The sequence below is a fragment of the Thunnus albacares genome, chromosome 21 (assembly GCF_914725855.1).
Source record: "Thunnus albacares chromosome 21, fThuAlb1.1, whole genome shotgun sequence".
NCBI classification, from domain to species: domain Eukaryota; kingdom Metazoa; phylum Chordata; class Actinopteri; order Scombriformes; family Scombridae; genus Thunnus; species Thunnus albacares.
The window spans coordinates 21,970,396-21,991,569 of record NC_058126.1 but is presented as its reverse complement, the minus strand read 5'-3'; the positions used below and the strand labels follow the sequence as shown (position 1 = coordinate 21,991,569).

Genomic DNA, 21,174 nt, shown 5'->3' with positions numbered 1-21,174 from the left:
TTAAATTCTAAGTGCAGGGGGTTGGTACTGTCAGATATGATGGGTTCTGCTTTCTTTAACAACTATGTGTTGTACAGTTCAGATAGATTTCTTTTAAGAGTGCCAATAATTTTAAAAATTGTTGCAAAAGTTATTGGCACTCAGCATAAAAATCTATCCAAACTATACAACAAACAGCTGTTAAAGGAAGCAGAACCCATCATATCTGACAGTACCAGCCCCCTGCACTTAGAATTTAAGTTTCTGACATCTGTTTCCCACCTCGCACAGCCATCAGTCAAAACTAACAGATATAACTTCTCTTTTACCCTCTTCCATTTCACTGCTGAACTCTGTAAAGTACAGGTAGCATCAGCACATCTCTAACCCTGCCTGATTCTCCTCTTTTTTATTCACCAGTACTGTAATTTTTTATTCCTGTATTTATATGTGTTTTTTATTATGTGTGGTTATGTATGTGTGGTTTTTATCTTGTGAGTCTTGTCCTGTGTTGTTGTTTTTATTGCTACTGCAGCAGAACCAATTGCCCCTCAGGGACAAATAAAGGTCTTGAACTTGAAATAAAATGAGAGTATTGAAGATCTTGTTTTTCAGGAATACCACATTAAATATGCAAATTTTGGCAATTTTTTTTTTTTTTTTTTAAATGAAAACACAGGAAACTACATTGAATTATGCATGTATCACTATATGTGTATATACAATATGTAGCATACATTGTTTTTGAGTCACAGGTGAGCAAAAAAAGGACAGTGAAAAAGTAAAATAGGGTGCAGTGTGCAGTACAGTGCAGATGAGTAAAAATACAAAATATTTATGCACTGCTATTATTCTTTGAATAAAACCTAAAAATCTAAACCCTTTTTTTTTTTCCATGGATTTTGCCCCATGATGGCTCAGATGGGGACAACCCTCAGAGGACACAGAGCCGCCCCGAGGAGCTCAACAAGCCCATGTACCAGAGTGTCATCAAGAAGGAAGGCTCCTCCATGGTGGGCATGGCTATGGGTATGGGAGCGGGGCTGCGCTCGGCCGCCGAAGCCGCCTCACTGGCCGAGGACTACGTGTCTCCGCCCAAGTACAAGAGCAGCCTGTTGCACCGCTACCTGAACGACTCGCTGCGCCACGTCATGGTGGCCAACGCTGTCATGGACGCTCGCAAGAGGAACCACTCCGGCTCCTTCAGTTCCAACGAGTACGACGATGAGCTGCTCTCGCCGTCCTCCTCTGAGGCTGAAGCAAATTTTGTTTATCGGGCTGGTAAGGAGCCACATTTCTTGCATTCTTTCCCTTCAAGAGTCTCCCTCACACACACGACATCCTTCACTTTTGTTCTTTTTTTGTCCCCCTCCATCTGCACATTTTGTTTTAATTCCTGCAGCTGGTCCATTATTTCCAACTGTCTCCTTGCTGCCTGTCTTCCTGCCTGTCTTGATATTACATTGCTGCTGCCATCTCACACTGTTCTCTCTCACCTCACTACTTTTATTTGGCGTTTGTATGGATGGATGTTATTCTTGTGTATGTTGAAATGGAGATACAGTCAAGAGGGTCCAGAGCCTTAAAAAGTGCTCTATTAGATTTAAGCCCCAAGTGTGTCAAAAACACAGTAACACTCATACATTCATATATACACAGCACAGGAAACCATGTACTGTCATATTCACACACTTGGACACACATACACACACAAACACAGCGGCTGTCTCTCACCCACTCCAGCCAAGTAGAGAAGGAATTCCCCCCAGCCAGCTCCTCTGACCAGGCTTTAACAGGCCAGACACAACAAGACCATGTGGAGCATGCTCACTTTCAGACTACTGTTTGGCATGCCTTTGATCCTGCCATGAGGTCCTGCTGAGAGAGCAGGGCAAACGGGATGTGTGTTTATGTGTTGGCAGACTGTGTGTGTATGATACATAAAAGCACACATTTCTTTTTTTTTTTTTTCAGACAAAGTGGATTTCACCTTTAAAGAGAAGGAAAATAAAAAAAAATGTAAAATGATTCAGAACAAAGTTGAATCTTAGATTAAAACATGAGTTTCTCCTTCAAAGGTAGCAGAACTTAAATAAGTGAATGCCAGTGATCTGGGTTGCATATCTACTTTACATTATTGTTGCTGATGTCTTTCCACTCGGTGGAGTTTGAAGTATCCCGGCTTGTTTTCCTCCTTTCAGAAAAAGACACTTGCTGCCATTAATTTTCCGCAGAATGAAAAACATCTTCCAGAGCATTACTCGAAGGTTTCATCAGACCTCCTGTTTTATTCTTTTTCTTTCTGCCTCTTTTAGTGTTTTCATATCGGTCAGCTCAATGTGTTCCGCTCTGTTACTGTGTTCTGGCACAAATGGAAGTCTTCACAAGGAAATAATCCTTTAAAAAATGTCGCCTTACAGACTTTGTTACTTTCACGTGTTTTTATTTAGGTCATCTTTGTTAGACAGCAGTTCATTTCAAGCTAGACTGCAAGCTTTGAAAATCAATGAAAAAAAAAAAAACCACTACAGGAAAAAAGTTTAATACGGCACGAATTGCAAAATGATTTGAGAAAATGTAGATTAGATGTAGACAGAAATAATGGGATGTAATCACTATAAAACATCACACAGGAATTTAGTGGAATCAACTAATCTTTTATCATTAACTCTTTTTTTTATTTCAAGTCTATTCAACTTGAAATTTCATTTTCATTTTCAGAGCTATTTCAGAAACAAATGAGCTCTTCTGACCTCAAATCTTGTGTCTTAATAAGATAAATTAAGTGAATGTGCTGCTGAGTGTTCGCCTCACTTAATATATTAAGTTTGTAAATAAGCATGTTTACTATGTCAGCAGACTTCCCAGCATGCATTGCTTGAATGTTGAAACTCTCCAGAGATACTTCTGTTTTTGTAGTTTGAAGAAAAAAGATATGATGGAAACTTACTGTGTCTTTTGAAATATGTGTTAAATTAAGTCACAGTTGTTTCCTATGATAATAATGAAAACATTGCTAACCATGATGGAAGTTAGTATTCACTTCATTTCGTGCCCCTCTACACTCACATTTACACTTGAACAAAAGTCATATGTTGCCTTTGTTGTTTTGCATTACAATACAACACATTTACATTACAATAACCATGTTATTCACATTGAGTTCAGCTAACCCACATTTTTTAGGCAGCAGTTGAACCAGCTTAAAATGTTTTGCAGTGATCTAATTGACACCAGTGTTCTCCTAACTGTGCAGAATTTAGTGTCAGGCCCTTGCAAATCACACAACACTGCGAGGCTTTCACAGTGTTTCAGCTCGCAACTCGTCTGAGCTGTGAACAATCAAGGTCAGATCTGTCAGAGTGTTCTTCTTCAGCTGAGAACACTGAGCCTTTGTTCAGGCGGACTTCATAACCCATATAGTAATGTTTTCACTTTCAGTTCGGCACGGACTGCACCCGGAGGGGGCGGATTTGAAGGTGTAGGTGATGGAGTGACGGAGGACGAGGGCTTTGTGGGGGGAAGAGCAGGTTTTATTGTGTTTCATTCAAAGCTCCTCTTCACGGACAAATGTGTTTCATATTATCTGAGCGTGAAGTCGTCTCCGCCGGAGGGTGGGGGTGTGTGCGTGGGTTCATATGAAATGCATCAACGACTGCGACAGTTACAATCCTCCTGATCGAAAAACTTAAAACCCTGTGACCTGAACGAACGTCAGGCTTATTTCACATTGAAGCACCTGCTGGGACTCACAGATGGAGAAAGAAAGAAAGAGATGGATAGACCTAGTGAGACTTGTAACTCCCTCTCTACCAGACTTTAATAAGAGAAATCCCCAAAAAAAAGGATTAATTCACCTGGCTGGCCTGCTGTTTTTAATAGAGAGTAACTATTTTATCTCTATGGTTAATATAATTTCTTGGCTCTGACGTCTCCCTCTTGGATTTCTTGGGCTCTGGCACCTTTACAGAAGTGTTACTCTGTTACATGCAAGAGAAGCTTTTGAATCCACACATGGAAAGTTCTCCGAGGCGATGTTGACTCATGGGAAAGAACACCTGTTGGGCCCTCCGATCCGATCGTTCGTCACAGAAACGAACAAAGAAAAGTCGAGAAAATGAAATTTTAATTCCACATCTGATCTCGCCGATACAGACAGAACAAATGAAAGAAGGAGGCAGAGAGAAATAATTTTAAGCTCGGGTTTGCATCATTTCCTCTGCAGTTTTTCTCTTCTGTGTGCTGCACATTCCAGATATTTTTGTAGTGAAGACATTCCTCTTACTTTTTCTACAAATAGTTTTATAGTGTTTTTATAATCAAAGAAAAATGTTTCCCTGAGTAGCAGATTTCACATAAATCTGTACTTTTATCAGTTATACAGAGAAAAAAGACTGAATAAATCAGATTTAAACTCTCTCTATGTTCCCCCCACTTTCTGTTTGACAATGACAAAATGTCTGACATTTTCAGTCAGTAGGGAGGAAAAGAATTTGAACTTGAGAGAAAGAATACAAACGGTGTCTCTTGGCACATTCTTTTGCCGAATTCCTGCCTGTAAAACAATTGTGATTGGTCAAAGAAAAAGTGGCGTGCCTGGCAACCATCATCCCATTGGCTAAAAGTCCATTAATGGGCCAGTTGGCTGTTGTGGCCGTGGCCTGAGCCCACAGTGTTATCTGTGACTACAGAGGGCAGTCAGACGTGGCAGGAGATGGAGAGTGTAGATTTACCCCAGTGGAAAACTAAACTTGTGTTGGCTTGAAAGGACTCACTTGCACACACACACACACACACACATGCACGAATGTACCATTCACAGGCCTCATACAAGCACATGCACACACACGTCCAGTACAAACACATGCAAGCACACACACCTACAGTCCAAAGCCTGTGGGGAATTTCATTGAACACAAGGAGCAGTAGAATTCCATCACACATGCCAGGCGTTTCATGCCAAATTACCCTTTAATGGGATATTAAATGGCAGGAATGTGGCTGAATGTTTTTCTTCTTGCTCGGTACCAGATTTCGCCCCGTCCAATATCATATAGATCATTATACGCCAAATAAGTCCCAATGTTTCTGTGGATGGAGACTGAGAGATCTCGGTCAGACATTTTACACGAGGTTGACAGTGGTACGTTTACTCAGGTTCTCTCCTTTATGGATTCTGGTTGCAGCTGAGCACAGTAGCCTGATGGTGAATGTAGAGATCCTGCCAGCGCTTCTATTGATGTGGAAAAGTAGCGATAAGTGGAAGCAAGCCAGTGGCCACCAGCAGATTTCGTTACTCTTTCGAAAACGGCTCCTATTAAATTAAGATAATGGATATTTTTATAATAAACAAGACAAAGGACGGTTGTGAGGCTGCGCTTAGTCACAGTAGTGCTCTGAGCTAAATGCGTATTGTCAGTATGCTAACATGCTCGCGATGACAATGATAGCATGCTGATGTTTAGCAGGTAATGTTTTTAACCTTTACTGCCTCAGCATCCTCATTGCCGTCCCTACAGCCATGTCAAAAAAGTTGTTTTGACATTGTTCTTCGTGCTACATATTGCTCCCTTAATATTTTAATTATTATTATGACTGTTGATTGTCGACAGCCATGCTAGCAGTCCTGAGAGGCTGTATAGGCACAAATGCTGTCTACTTTTAAATTTTTCCATCAACCAGTATCTGATTTAGAACTTTTTGGCCATACAAAACGGCAAAGTTGCCTTTATTTTATAGCACTAAAGTGACTTATTTCTAAGTCAGGTGCAGTTTAACACACAGTTTTCTTTTAAATACGTTCAATGAAAACAGCAGTGTTTGACAGCAGCCGCTGAGATCCTAAGGGCCTTTCAAATTAGGCCACAGTGATTGCCAGACAGTTATTGAATCCTGGAGAGTTCAGTGGCACTTAAGGAGCTGTGGAGTCGTCCAGGTGAATGGAAGAAAAGTAATCTTACTGTGGAAAAAAAAAAGAATGTTTGGATTTCTTGTCTTGAACTAGGAAGGTAGAAAGGTCTGATGGTGGTGAATGATACAGGGAGAGATTTCTATCATGGCTGTTTTCATATTTTCGACTAACAAGATATACTTAACTGGATTTCCTTCACCATTAATGTTTCTCCTGTGTCGTCTCCAAAGAGAAACCCAACTGTGATGATTTATACAGCAGTGTTGTTGAGGGATGGTGTATGTAGTGTCTGATTTAAGACTATGATGTAGCATTCACTGGCTGATGAGCAACTGTGTAATTTACTGTACACCACAGAGCAACGGGAGAGACAGTGCTCGACGCGAGTCGCTCTGTGACAATGAGCCACTCCCGGACAGTGATTGATGAGGACTCCTCATCTTAGGAATCCAGAGATGTGGATAGACTGGCTACGATTAGCTCTTTCCACAGTTTCATAGGAAGGGAGAAAGGCAAGACAGAGAGAGGGGGAGTGGGGGAGATGTTGTTCCAAGGCAGCAGCTTTTGCCAAGACTCACTGGGTTCAGATTGGGCTTTAGGAATCAGTGTGGAAGGGATGAGAGGAGGAGAGGGAGGCACTTGTTCCATCCAGATCTAGAGTTGAGTTTCTCCAGCAGTGGCCTGTTGGGAGAAGAAAGACAGCATGGTGGCAGTGACTAAGAGACACAGAGGCTGTGGTTGGAAGAAATGAGAGTGTGTGCATGTGTCCGTGTGTGTGTTGTTGTATTTCTTCTCACAAAGATAGGGAGATCCACCAAAGTGAAGACAGTTGGCCAGGCCTCACTTTAATGAGAAGCTATTTTAGGAACAGGATAAATTTGGGTGAGGGTAAAGGTTAAAGGGCCAAATTACAAAAAAACCCTCAAAAAACATTTGTTTGACAAAAAAATATTAACTTACAGTCCATTTAAGAGCTCTTTAAAAAAGAACTTTTGATTGGTACAGTATATATATACAGATGGGTGACAAATTAAAGTAAAAACTGGTTCAGGTCTGAATGTTTGACCCCTACAGTGAGGGGATGTGGTGGCTCTGTTATGCTTTTGGGGGGCATTTTGCTGGCATGGTTTGGGTCCACTTGTCCCCTTAGAGGCAAGGATCACTGCAAATCAACACAAAGTTGTTCTGGGTGATCACTTTTATCCTATGATGAAACATTTCTATCCTGATGGGAATGGTCTCTTCCAGGATGACAATGCCCCAATTCACAGGGCATGAGGGTTCACTGAATGATTTGATGAGTATGAAAATGATGTAAATCATATACTATGGCCTCCATAGTCACCAGATCTCAACCCAGTTGAAACCTATGGGAGATTTTGGACTGACATGTTAGACAGCGCTCTTCACCACCATCATCAAAACACCAAATGAGGGAACATCTTTAGGAAGAATGATGTTCATCCCTCCAGTAGAGTTCCAGAGACTTGTAGACTCAACTCCAAGGCACATTGAAGCCACTTTGTGTTGGTTTTTCCTTTGTCACCCGTCTGTATATACACAATATTGACTGTGGCACCCTTGGCCTTCCCGTAAGGCACCCTGTAGACAGTGAGGTCTGTGGATTGTTCAGAATAACAGGGGTGTTGTGTCTAGATAGGTGACGCATCAAAACCTCAGCAAACGAAATTGAAACAGATTTGAAAAAGATTAGGTATTAGGTATAATAAGTTAGTCAGTGACAGTTTGAACAACTGTAGTACTACAGTATTCATGTGTGTTGGTGTGTGTGTATTACAGCCTTATGCATGGAGACAGTAGAGTCCACAGGTTACCTTTGAATATGATTTGTACCATGAATCCATATGTGAAACTATTTTCTACCACAAATATACTCTAAAGTCATTTTTTACACTCAGTGTGGAGTTTTTAGCAATGTATAAGAAAGACTGTGAAGTGTCCTTAAGGGTGTGGCAGGTCCAACGGTGGGAACGACTGGGAGTTGGCAGAGGTGAGGTATAATCCTGGCATTAAACTGTGGTGCAGCTTCATGCGAATGGAAAGGTGGATAAAAAGACAGAAAGAGAGAGGGAGGAAGAGAAAAAAACCCTGATGGTGAACCTCTGTCATTGGAAGATGGGTTATTGGCTTCCGACCACTAAACAGAGGCTGGGTGTGAGGCAAACAGAGAAGACAGCAGCAGACTGGGACACTGTTCATTCTAGCCGTCATTCTGCGGAGAAGTGTTAACAGACAAACATCGGCACAGACACTGTTTATACGTAACTCCCTAACATAGAACTGGAAGAGTACGGAATAATGAGCCCTCTCAACCTGATCGTTTTTAAAATCATCAGCAGGCCAAAGCTTTTTGGGACACACACACAGACACACGCACACACAGGTCATCAGATTCAGAAAACACAGCTGCCTGCCTAGTCAGGGAAACCAAGCCGCACTGCCCTGCTCTGTATAAAACACAAATTGTTTCCATTTTAAAAAGCGAGCCGTGTCTAGAACAATAGGCTGCTATTGTGTTCCCACGGGACGGAGGAGGGAGAGAGGTTTAATGAGAGAGCAGAGGTGTGACCTTGCGAGGACAGAGAACACGCACACACAGAAATCCCCGAAGAGTGTGAGAGGGCAATTCAACCTACCACTGTGAAAAATTGCAACATAATGATGCAGTGAGTGCAGCGCAAACATATCATTTGGCCTCCAGCTCCCAAAAAAGGATATTTTTGGGCACATGAAAACATTTAAAAATCCAAATAATGTTTACTCGTGGTTTCTGCTTTTTTTACTAATGTGTGTATTTTGCGCATCGCAAACAACAGTCATTCATCCCAGAGGATGTTACTGGGAAACCTGTGATGAATCGGCCCAGCAGAGAAGAATCAGCACTGTTTTGTCTCTTTCGTACCTGTTCTAGTATCAAAGCAGTGATAACAGGCTCATCTGTTCGTCATCAGGGGTGTTTTTCCTCCAGCGATGCGTCCCTGTTGTGATGAAGTCAGCATTTGCAGTATGAGCCCGCTGATCCTCAGATACTATCACTGTCTCCTTTTCAATCTTTTGTGATGATCGTTTTCGTGTGAATCATCTGTTGTCACGCCAAATCCCAAACCCCGATCTTTGCTCATGATGATGATGTTGTTGGTTGGCTTTTTTTTTTTTTTTTTTTTTTTGTTTGTCCATGACACCCTGGCAGTCTGTGCACACACCCGCACACACACATAAAGAACACACACACTCGCCTCGACAATGTATTTACTTCTTCGTCAAGACGCTCTTCTCATTTTGGCTGATTTACGGGGGCCCTGATTACACTCTGTTTACTGGCACTCGTAAACACAATGACAACCTGGCAGTGTTTAAACATTTGAAACACTGTTATTATTTCTTCATCTAGCAAGAAGACAAAAAGCGTAATCCTCATTGCCGGATCGTGGTTATCTGCCCCGACCGCAGCCACACCAGTGTGTCATCTGCCGGGCAGACACGGAAAAAAAGCAGCACAGAAAAAGAAATGCAGTGGATCATTTTTGGGCAGTGGTTCAGTATCTGGCTGTGTCAGCCTGTGTGTGTACTATTTAATAGTGTAAGAGCTAATTATTCAATATTTTTTTAAGTGATGAAAGTGTTGTCAGGGCAAACGGAGAAGACATTAAATTCACGCCGTGTATGATGTCTTTGGCTAACTGAGTGGAATTGACAGTTTGGTTCGTTGGAGCCTCAGACTCAGACATATTCACCACCCGTAGAGACAGAGAGAGAGAGAAATGGCTGGGAGGGGTAATATAAAAGTAGTGTTGGCAGAGGGCAGGCCAAAGGAGTGCCAAGGCATCTCTAACTTCATTTACAGACTCTTCTTGACATTATAAAAGGCACAGATCATTTGAGAAATATATAAAACATAGATCTGGGGAAAAAAAGCCGTGCTCAGAGTGTTTGCTCTGTGTTGCACCTCGTGCTCAAGACTGCGGCTTGGGTTTTAAATCAAAGATATCATCAATAGATGTCGCCGTATATCGCCCGAAACATTCGTCACTTCCTGTTTGGTTGGGACCAAAAGACTTGGCTAAAAGAAATTGGTCCATGCACTCACATTTCTGCACATTCAGTAGTTTCAATCTGACTTTACATCTTGAAATTGCGCCTCAAGAGGCAGATGTTGCTGGAGGTAAAATTGGATGACACATTTTCTGTCCAGCGCAGCGTTATGACTCATCTGTGATGACTGTAACTCCTGACTCATCCATAGATCTTGACTGGGGCCTCATAATGGTATGATGATCTGTTCTTGACCTGGACTGCGGTTGCACAGGTCAGCGGTGAGCAGATTGTCGAGTCTGCAACACCACTCTGGTTTTCATCAGGTGCCTCAGCGAAAATCAGCTTAGCTCATTTCCTTATTTCAACAATTGAATTTGGATCTTTCTGTGTGCTTGTGAGTGTTTCCAACTATTGGTTTTCCTCCATTGGTGTGATAATATTCTTATTCCAGTCAGAGTGAACTCCACAAAGTCCTCATTACACCTTCAGCCCAGAAACATAAAACTTTTTAATACCACCTTCTAACAAGTCGTCCTTTAAAAAGGGTTTATAAGTTGTAACTAAGGATTTAATGAAGGGTAAATAACTAATTTACTGATGCTTTGTAGAGCATTTTTGAGAACTATTTATCACTTTTATTATGGGTTTTTTAGCTGCAGGGTATCTGGACCATTCAACTATTTATTAACATTTACATCTGTGGACTTGATCGTTTATTGTAAAAACCTTTTTTCAGTGACTTATTAACTTGTATAATTGTGGGTGGCTACTAATTTTTGCTTATTGACTTATTAGAAAGTGAGGATTTTATCAACACGTTTAACAGACTTGATGGTTTTTTACCATTTGTCAATGACTTAATAACATTTATAACTGTAAACCTGATGGCTTGTTAGCAATAATAACTTGACTATTAATGACTCACTAGCAAGAGATATTCTTTACAACCTGACAACCCATTGGGTATTCTTATTAATGGCTTCTAACTGATCTATAAAGCATCAATAAATGGTTTATTAAGCATTAATAAAGCCATAATAGTAAATAGTAAACCCCTTATAAAGGGTGCCTTATGAGAAAATGGTGACAAAAACTTTTTTAATCGATAATCTTAACTCAACTCAAGGTGCACTTGCTAGCTTTTTTCTGGAGCTTTCAACTGCATCTCATGGTCTTCATCAGCAGATGGAATTGGCTTAGTTGTCATCACCTGACCTAAATATGTAAATTTGGTCTCTTGATAACAGGTGGTTGTTGGTCATAATGTTGTTAAATTCTGGAAGAAGCTAGTAAGTGGACCTTGATTTAAGATTATTTTGTCAAACTGCTAATCCCAAGATTAGGACTGAACTTTCACGTTCAAGTTCTTAAAGGAATAGTTTGACATTTTGGGAAACAGTCTTACCGCCTTTCTTGCTTAGAGTTAGTTCAGATGAGAACTTCTCAAGAAAACACAAATATTCCTTTGAATTTTTTCTGTTCCTTCCCCTTACCTCTTATTGTTTCATTTTTGAAGCACTTTCTTCCATTTTTATTATTATTATTATTATTATATCATTTTATTTTTTTAAGGTTGTGGGAATGTTGTAAAGCCACTAAATGTTTCTTTTTTTCAACATGGCAATGTGTGGAGAACTGACACTTTAAGTAACGTTAGATGAGACCACCAGCTACAAGCCTGCCACGTACTGTAAATGTAATATAAAATGTGTGCGTGTTTGTGTGTTTATTTGTCTGCGTAATTTAGCCCAGCCCTTGGTTTGTACAATCGGGCCTGCCCTGTTTATTGTTATATGTTGCTAACAACAGCACCAGATGGTAATGATGATAGTCAACCACTCTACTCCGCAGTCATCTTAACAGGTGTAACCTCATTCCCTTTCTAATTTGTCAGCCCCTGCTTGTTTTCCCTCATTTTCACCAAGTTTTGTTAAGACTAGTCAGGGTTTTTTCCTCTCTTTTTTTGCCCTCTTTTTGCTCTCCCTCCATTACCCCGCGGTGATGTTAAGTGAGCTAGTATTTTTGGACTTCCAGTATGACTCCAGAAACCATCAGACTTCTTAGCTTTCCCGTTTGGCGGTCCGTGAAACCCCACTGTCAGTGAAGCCCAAAGGCAACAGCAAAGTGGACTGAGTGTTCAGTAGCGAAATAGTAAGGTAAAAAAAAAAAAAAAGAAAAAATACGGAAAAAAGAATGAGAAAATAATAAAAAGTCCTCCGTGATTTATTGGCGATTAATAGAGTCCTTGGCAAAACCCTTGTTTTAAAAAATCTGAGTTTTAGATGTTTTAGGCACAGAGCTTTGGAAATTGAGTTTTTGTGAGGAGTGGTGCATTTCCAGATCCTGGGGGTCCGGGGTTCCTAGCAGCAAGGGGAGGTGTCCCAGTCCAAGAGAGGGTTCTGGGCATTCAGGTGGCTTCTCCACCTGCTAGACACCACAAAAAATAGTTTTGTATGTTCTAAACGGAGCATCTGGACAGTGGCTGCCTCACACACACTGGAAACACTTAAAGCTGTGGATGGAAAGACTCACACATTGCACTCCACAGCCCACAGTGACTTCACAACACACAAAAAGACACTTTCCTCTGCATGTTTGTCTTTGATGTCTCTACAATTGACCTTCTTGCTGCTGTCACCAACCAATTTATACACTAAGCACCGTAGCAGTAAATATATCTTGGGGGAACATAAACAACACATGAAAACAGTGTAATTAGCCTGTAATTACAGTGCTGTGATTATGGAGAATGGTGCATATTTTCAATCAGGACCAATCTGCTTTCGAGCACTGGCAACAATCAAGAGAGTAGATGCAGATAGAGTGCAGAGAGGATGCCTTCACACCCTTCAAGTATCTGCCTGGGTTTCACAGTTTAGGCAAAAACAACTGCAAAATATCAAAATTTGAAAAATGAAAAAAGTAGAGATGATGAAAGCGATGGATAATATCAAAGGCTTTCAAAAACAGCCTTTGAAATTGTGGACGAAGTGCTTATTCTTGACATAGCACAGAGTTACCCTTTATTAAAACAGACGGGAAATATTGCATTTGTTTTGGCTGTGTTGCCTGAGAATGGTCAGTCTCGAGTACCTGGATCAGGGGGTATTACAGCAAATCGTTGCAGCAAGAGGTGAACAAGTGGAGGACAGAGGATGAGGGAGTTGAGGAATATCAATAAAGGAGAAGGACTCGCTGATAAAGGGAGATAAAGACTGAGAGAAAGATAGGACAGCAGGGAGTTGTGGCCAGACGGGAATGTGAGGATTTTGTTGGAACGCTTTGACAGACTAAAACCTAAAATCTCATTCTGTGGTTTGTACTTCTGGGTTATCATGTCCTCATCTCCCTCTCACACGTGCGCACACATTCCTCTCTTCTTCTGTCTAAGAACGATCAACAGAAGAAAAATTGTGAGGAGTGAAGTCTATCGCTCTCTGTGGAATACACCTATTACAGAACGAAGGGGAAAACTACAGGAAATTTCATAATCGGGCCCCAGGCCTTGCAAACCCGGTACTGTCAGCGTGGGTCACGCTACATGGGAACATTTTTGGAAAACAAGGCAGGAACAGAGCAAGGCGGTGGGAATAATTAGGCACTTATGGCGGCTTGCAAAAGCCTGAACTCTGGATCCAGATCTTTGGAAAGTCTATGGAGGGCTTTGGCGAGGTTAGAGGTGACAAAGCAGAACGGTAAAATCATGTGTGTTCTTTCTCCGACGCTGGAGGAGTTTGGAGTTTTGGCTTTCCGTCTCTGTGGCTGTCTGTGACGATGCTAAACCCCGGACACAGTGTCCTTGCGCAACCTTTTCCAGTCCCTTCTAACAATCATGGGAATGAATTCCAGTGAAAATGAAGGGTGCAGATTTTCATTAGCAGGAGGGAACGCTCAGGAACGCCCGTCGATTGTTGTGTTGCGGTGACGGTGGCGTAAGGAAGGGCTCGTTAAAAAACGGCAGTTCAGGTTTAGACATTTGCTTTAACTTGGGAATGTGGTGTGGGGGGTGCAGGCGACTGGGTGTCCCTGGGTGATGTGTTTGTGGTGGGACATCTGGAAGGGTGATGAAAAAATCACATGCAAGAGAGCAGAGACTTATTGTTTCATTTTAGAACTACATACTGTAGGTATGATGAACTCTTTGGTACCTTTGGATTAAATGGAAATTTCAATAGAATTCGCCGTCTTTTGAATGTTCTTAGGTCGGGAAGTCATCTATACCTGGTCACGACTGAACTTCTTAAAGCTCGCAGGGCCTTAGCTGTGTGTTTAGTTAACTTAAAGAGAGCGCCTGGAGGCTGCACAGCTAGGAAATCCAGATGCTCTGCTCTCTTTTAATGCCTCATGAAACGCCAAGCCTGTGTCATCATATTCACTGCTGGGCAAAACTCACCTAGAGCTGGACCCAAGACAGAAGACAGGTTCAGCACAAACACACACCAATGAACCCCTCCTTCACCCACCCATACACACACACACACACACATATACTCACACACCGACGTGCACATGGTCTTTCTCTCAGAGCATACTGAAGTAAACACACTAGTTGCCCTGAAGAGAAGTTTGGTTTCATTGTTTAATGACTTTGCTATTCCCCGCTAATGTTTTACATATGAGATAAAGATTGCTCCCATTTGAAGAGAAAAAAAGAGAGCAGGCATCCATCTTTCTCTCACTGACTCACTTTCTGCCTTTTCATTCCCACTCAAATCTTTTACGCTCAGTCATTTTCAATCTGATTTCTTCAGACAACTCAATTACGTTGGCTGAGGCCCATTTGTTTTCGAACAAAATATTAGGGAATGGAGTTTATGAGTCATAAGCAGCATCTTTCAACTCGATCCTATTAGTCACCTTGTTTCTTGACGGCTTCTTGCAAAATGTCCTTTTTGTCCAGAATCTGAATAAAGAGAGAAAACAGAGCAACATATGTTTGCACAGGACAGAGTGTACACATACAGACCTCACACAAAATTATGCACACACACACACACATACTCACACACTCACACACACTCACACACACACGTCTCCTGAGCCTGCATGTTCAGCTAGGTTTCAATAAATCCTCATTGACCCCAGAGAACTCTGCAAAATTAACCTTTTTTTTTTTTTTTTCTTGTACTTTCAGAAACCACGGACCATGGATCAAGTAAATGTGACAAGTGAGTGGACTTTCTCTCTTAGGGACTGTACGAATATTATCGGGATGGGGAGGGGAGCTGAATCGCATGTGTGACTTTTGAAAAAAGCAAGATTTTCCTCGAGGTTATTAAAGGAAAATTCTGCTTTATTTGAACCTGATGTATTTCCCATAAATTAAATAAAATGTATTTCCGGAGATTCAGATTGAGACTTTGGCGAACAAGGCCTTGCATGTAATGACGATTATCGGGGCAACCTCCGTCAGCCTCCCACTGCTATTTAATAAACATGATTTTTACATGAATCGCTTCAAAAGTTTGTTTCTGAGTCTGAATGATAGTAAACACAGGAACTAGTCGCCTACATCTGGGGCAGTTTGCCGGCTAACCGATCCACCCACATATCCATCCGCGCACGCCGGTTTGCTTACATGTATGAGGCTGACTTTCATCACGGTCAGACAGTAAGGAAACTAAAAAAACTAAGTGCAATGACGGATTATGGACTATTATGAGGATGATCGTGAGTCATTTCACTTTGACTGGCCAAGCTTATTTATCTGAGCGGGAGTACACAGGGAGGAGATGAAGTAAGTGGAAGAAGAAAAACGAAGAATGGAAGCAGAAAGGCAAGAGGACAATACAGTAACGGTTACCTCAGAGAAACTGCTGGTGTTCCTGCGGCAACTGCTCTGCTGACGAGTGAAGAAGAAACCTCTTTCTGAAGTCAGACCTGTTGCTGCCAGACTCGGAAAATCTACAAGTGTCCACGGATGAGAGTAATCCCAGCTGTGTAACTACTACAGTACACATGGATTTACAGCGTTTATCAACGTTGTCGTCCTGGAGACTGTTACACCTCCACAGAATCAACTGGGTGAAAAGAGCGAGGCCTGCTGGATCAAACGCTCAGCTCCACATCGTAAGAAAAATGCGATTACAACATGTGACTGTGTGAGGAATTACAGTATGAAAGTCTCTATCATCCGGCGGTAGTCCATGAAAACTGCACAGTGTTAATCTGGTCATTTAATCCTTGCAATGTGGAAACTTGCAGACATGAACCGTTTTATTTCATCTACTAAGTTACTACTTTTCTAGCATGAACAGACACTGAGCTATCCACAGCCTCAGATGTAAACAAACCGACGTGCAAACTGCCCCGGATGCAGCTAGCCAAAACGCTGCTACAGGCAGCTAGTTCCTGTGTTTTCTTTTATTCAGACGCACAAACTTTTGAAGTGTTTCATGTAAAAATTATGTTTATTTCTAAAGCTGTAGGAGGCTGACGGAGTTTTGCCCTGATAAACGTCGATATACGCGGGGCCACGTTCGCCCGAAACTCAATCTGAATCTCTGGAATTTCAATAATGGAGCTGTAGAGAACAAAGTTAGCAGGACATATTGAGTCACAACTGCCACATTTATGGGAAATACATCAGGTTCAAATAAACTGGAATTTTCCTTTAATATTTACTTTGGACCCTCTCCTTGACTCAGAAAAATTTGCAACACCCTCCTCCCTAATTTTTCAACTCAAACCTGGTATCAAGATTAAATTGTCAATGCAAAAATATTTTTTTACTTGACTCAAATTTCACATTAGCAGTGGAATTAGCAATTGTGAAAAATGTTAAGCCCAACAACTGTCATAGTAACTTTCACTGATTGAGCAGACTTTCCCTTTTCCCCAAAAAAATTTCAGACCACTCTCCCTTCAACAAAAAGAAAAAGTACATAACCCTCCCCCTTTTCTGACCCTCCCTCCCCACCTAATAATTTTCCTACATTCCCTTACCTTGCAGTGCCAGATCAAATCCTCTTTTTTCATTTGTAACAAGTTAAACCTGACCTCTAACTCTCCTCTGTTTTGTTCTTTTGTGTGCATGTTTGCGTGTTCCTCTGATCATCAGTGGCAGCGGTGGCGTCGGAGCTGCGCAGAAAGAGAAGGTGAAGGGCAAAGACGAGACGTACTGGAAGGAGATCAACGCCGCCATGGCCTTGACCAACTTGGCGCAGGGGAAGGACAGCGTCTCCGGGACCACCAGCTGCATCATCCAAAAGTCCTCCCATATAGCAGAGATCAAGACTGTTAAAGTGCCGCTGATGCAGAAATATTAGCCCTGACGTCATCCTCCCGTCTCTCTATGCAAACCAGCAAACATTCCTGTTTCAGCAAACTCGCCGGAGTCCAAATAAACTCCCCCTGAAATAAAAAGAGGACTGTTGTTTTAGGATGGGGGGTGTTTGAGGCGAGGAAGTGTGGAACAAAAAGAGAACTCATTCTTTTTGGTTGTTATTGGTGTCTAAAAAGTGCAAAAGAGGCCTCGATCATCCTTTTCTCTGCTGGGTTGATGTGCGACAGACAAGTGTTGATGATAGTTTCACTGCAGTATTTCCTAAAACAAGACACTTTTGTAATATTAACTTATTTTTGATGAGTCTGATTTTTTTATTTCCTCTTTTTTTATGCTACAAAATTTGTATTTTGCCAAAGTGCCTTCGTTCTTCAGACGAATAACTCACCGACTGTGGTCAATGCAAAGTACAGATACTGAGGTGCCTCTTTGGAATTTGTGAAGGATTATTTTACTAAGTTTAGAGTCACAGTCATGATTCAGGATGTGTTTTGTGAATGAAAAACTCCCCACAACAGCATGTGCCTTAAAGACTGAATGAGCTCACCATCCGAGGCACTGATGAACTCAAATAGCACACACACGCAGAGACACGCTCTTTCAAAATGCCCAGCCGTAATTCCTTGAAGGCATTGTGCTTATTTTGACTGGACTCTTCATTTTGACTGTAAACGGAACAATGTTTTGTCTCAGTCAGACTCTCGATGCTGGCAGGCCAACAATAACTGTTGGATAAATTGCTCTAACGTGAGCAGAAGATCGATAAGCAGCCAGCGTTCTCCACCTTGTCCACATCTCGGCCTTGGATTTCATTAACGAGTGAAGGATTCCTTTCTTATCGGGGCTTTTAGTTGTTGAAACGTGCACAAAGCTGGACTCAAATGAAGTCACGTTCACTCAGGCGGTGACACAGATGTACGTAGATCCACAGGCATGCTTTAAGGTTCAGTACAGTATCTGTTCCAGCAGGAGAATGACATGACCTAAAAGGGATGTTTTTGCTTTGCATTATCAGTGTTTTATGTGGACAGTGTTGCCTTTTCACATGTTTGTGCTCAGAACAAGATAGTCCGGAGTGAACAAAAAAAAAAAAAAAAAAAAAAAATCCACCACCAGCTCCCCCAGCCTTTTGATCCTCAGCCCTCTCAGCTGTTTAGCATTACATTCAAATTGCTGTTTACAAGAAGCCAGAGGATAGACTTAAAAGTTTGACTTTCTACCCCTAGCTTTTTTTTTTTCGTGTGTCTTCAAAAATACATTTCAGTATTATCTCTTTGTCGGCCAAGCAAGTGTTCAAAGTATTTGTTATTGTCAGTCTGTATATGTGTGGCCAATTGTTTTTGATCAAACTTTTGTACTTGGTTTCACTTAACCGTACCGCATTAAGAGCTTCTTTTGTCATCCAGTGGAAAGAGTCTTTTTTTTTTTTTTTTTTTTTTTTTTTTTTTTATAGAAAGTACTTTTGTACGGTGCATATGTTATAAACGTTTGCGGCGACAGATGCCAAGTTCACAAACTGGGGAAATCAAGTTGGACTTATGGGAGAAACTGAAGTTGGCTCTCTGTGCTGACTTTTTAATTTTATGTATATCTTCAAGGTACTGTTTATGTGTGTCAAAATGTACACTCCTTCATAAATTGTGCAGTTTTAATTTTTTGACAACCCAGACTATGCTTATGGTCAAGGACTTGGGGAAGGAGTGAAGCTGCACAAAATGACTTTTTGACCTTTTTTGTGTGTCTTGAATGTGCAAACTGTTTAAAAAAAAAAGCTGCACTTACAGTTCTTGGTTTTAAATCAGAAAACACAGCCTGTTTTTACGTGAAGTTGAAGAGAAGTAAAAGAAATGAAGGACAACCCTTTATTATTCCCGTTACCGTGCCTATGGAAGTATAATGAAATGAATCGCACTAGCCAATCCCCAGGCACTATTTGCTTATGCAGTGGGGGTTGTGGGCTCCCACATGTGTTTTTTATACACCTGATCCAGGCAGGGTAGCTGCGGGGTAGTGCTGGGCCCGCTCCTTGTGTTTCTAATCGCACCTCTGAACCTCTGGACCACTCGGGACCCTCACACCTCACACGATACCCGCTCGCTGGGAAGAGACAGAGCGAGTGAAGGAGGTTTCAGAGACAACAGAGCAGCCTTTGTTGTTGCTACCTGCAATCACTCCCCAACAACAAGACAAATACTAACAAAGGGGTTTCTACGGCCAAGACTTTGGTACTGTACATGCCTTTCTCCAGCACAAACCCTGCTTTCACAACCATGCCGACAAATGGAAAGCAACGGTATGTATTAAAGCCTATAAATTATTATTACGGACTTTGTAAAAGACAAAGAAAATTGTGACCATAGTTTGTTTTTTTATTGTTAAGTTATATAAATTGAGATTTTTTTTGTTTGTTGTTTTGATAGAGACTGGATTTCCAATCCAATGACCAAATGCATATCTCCTTGTATTGTCCAATTTGCTCTCATGTAAATTTTCTTTTATAAAACAGTTGTTACTTGGTCAAAGCAATGAATAAACCTCTGAATGAAATGAAAGGCATCTTGTGTTTTTTAATTTGTTAATGTTAATCATCATGGTTTGTTTTTGTATTTGTATTCCCTCATGTTTTTGTTAAAACTGCAATACAGCTGTTTTTTTGTTGTTTTTTCTGTTTTGTTTTTTTTGGCAACACGGGGGGAGTGGAACAAGACATCACTTTAAAATAACTATCCAAAATGTGCCTTTTCACATATCCACAGAATCCATTTGGAGTCGTGTTTCTGAACACATGACAAATGAAAGTCCAGTTTTCAAACTCCTGTTAGCATTGTTTTGGCCTCCATCAACTCCTGAGGTAAATGTCTAGCTTTTTAGTAGTTTAATGTTTCATTTAACATACAGTGGGTTTGTCAGAGCTTTTTCACTTGAAACAGATGTCTGCTGCATCTGGAAATAAAGTTGATGAGGGTAGAGAGACTGAACCAAAACAATAAATTTGCAGGTCAAATCTATGCTTAAATCAAAAATAATTAAAAGCTCAATCTTAAAGCAACTGACAACTGTCGGGTGTCTGGTGATCTGACTCTATGTGGGTTTGTCACTACTAGCGACCCCTTTTATATTACATATAGTTATTTGATCCAATGTTAATATAAAAAAGATTGATTAGTGCAGCTTTAAAGATGAATATAAGACATATCACTTAATCATTATTATCATCTTCTGCAAGTAGCCTCATAATATGTCTAGAGGTATATTTTTAGTTTGAAAGCCATCCACAGACATTATTGCACAGTCTTCCCAGAAGAAGGAACAAAGTCATACAAATTCTGGTCTTTATATGGTGACTTTAGGCAATTTTAGTTTTCCTTTGTTGATGTCACCAGGCTAAACTCTTAATTCTAACAATGGGCCACAGCTCCACACAAATCACAATACAGGAGATGTTTGTTTATGACACACAAGGCGGGGTGGTTTTAAAGAGCTAAACAAACTAATCATGACAAACCATTGGAAGAGCTGAATGTATACAGCAGCGAGCTGCGTCAACCACATACCACACATTAGTGGTTTGGGCCCCAGCGTTTGCTATCCCCTGTGTATTTTTGCTACCTTCAGAAGGATGTTGGGCGTTTCACTATATTTGTTTATTTGACCCGATCAAAATCTGTCTCGCAGGAGTTCAAGAGGGCAGAAGCGGCAAAAGATAAATGTCTTTAAATAAAGATTTCATAAAGTTTGGGTTTTCTATATCCGCTGTCGTGGTGTGGATACCTAAGGAAGTCTGGACATATAATTTGAACTCTTGTGGTATTGTGGATCCTGTATGATACCGTCAATAGACAACCGAGTCTTTGTGCAGCGTCTGAGTCTGAAGGCATCTCAGGGAGGCCAGGGGGAAGACTGAATTTATGTCTCACACTTCCTAGGTGTGCCCTTTTGCTCA

The 21,174-nt window shown here is 41.2% G+C and overlaps 1 protein-coding gene across 1 annotated transcript in view; it reads left to right on the top strand.

Moving 5' to 3' along the window:
- mkxa (mohawk homeobox a) overlaps positions 1–19,772 on the top strand; it is a 30,261-nt gene extending 10,489 nt beyond the window's left edge. Inside the window, exons 5-7 of the mRNA XM_044340397.1 lie at positions 901–1,260; positions 15,081–15,114; positions 17,007–19,772. Coding sequence (XP_044196332.1) covers positions 901–1,260; positions 15,081–15,114; positions 17,007–17,214 — 602 coding nt within the window. The 3' untranslated portion in view covers positions 17,215–19,772. The remainder of the gene's footprint in view (positions 1–900; positions 1,261–15,080; positions 15,115–17,006) is intronic.
- The last annotated feature ends 1,402 nt before the right edge of the window (positions 19,773–21,174 follow it).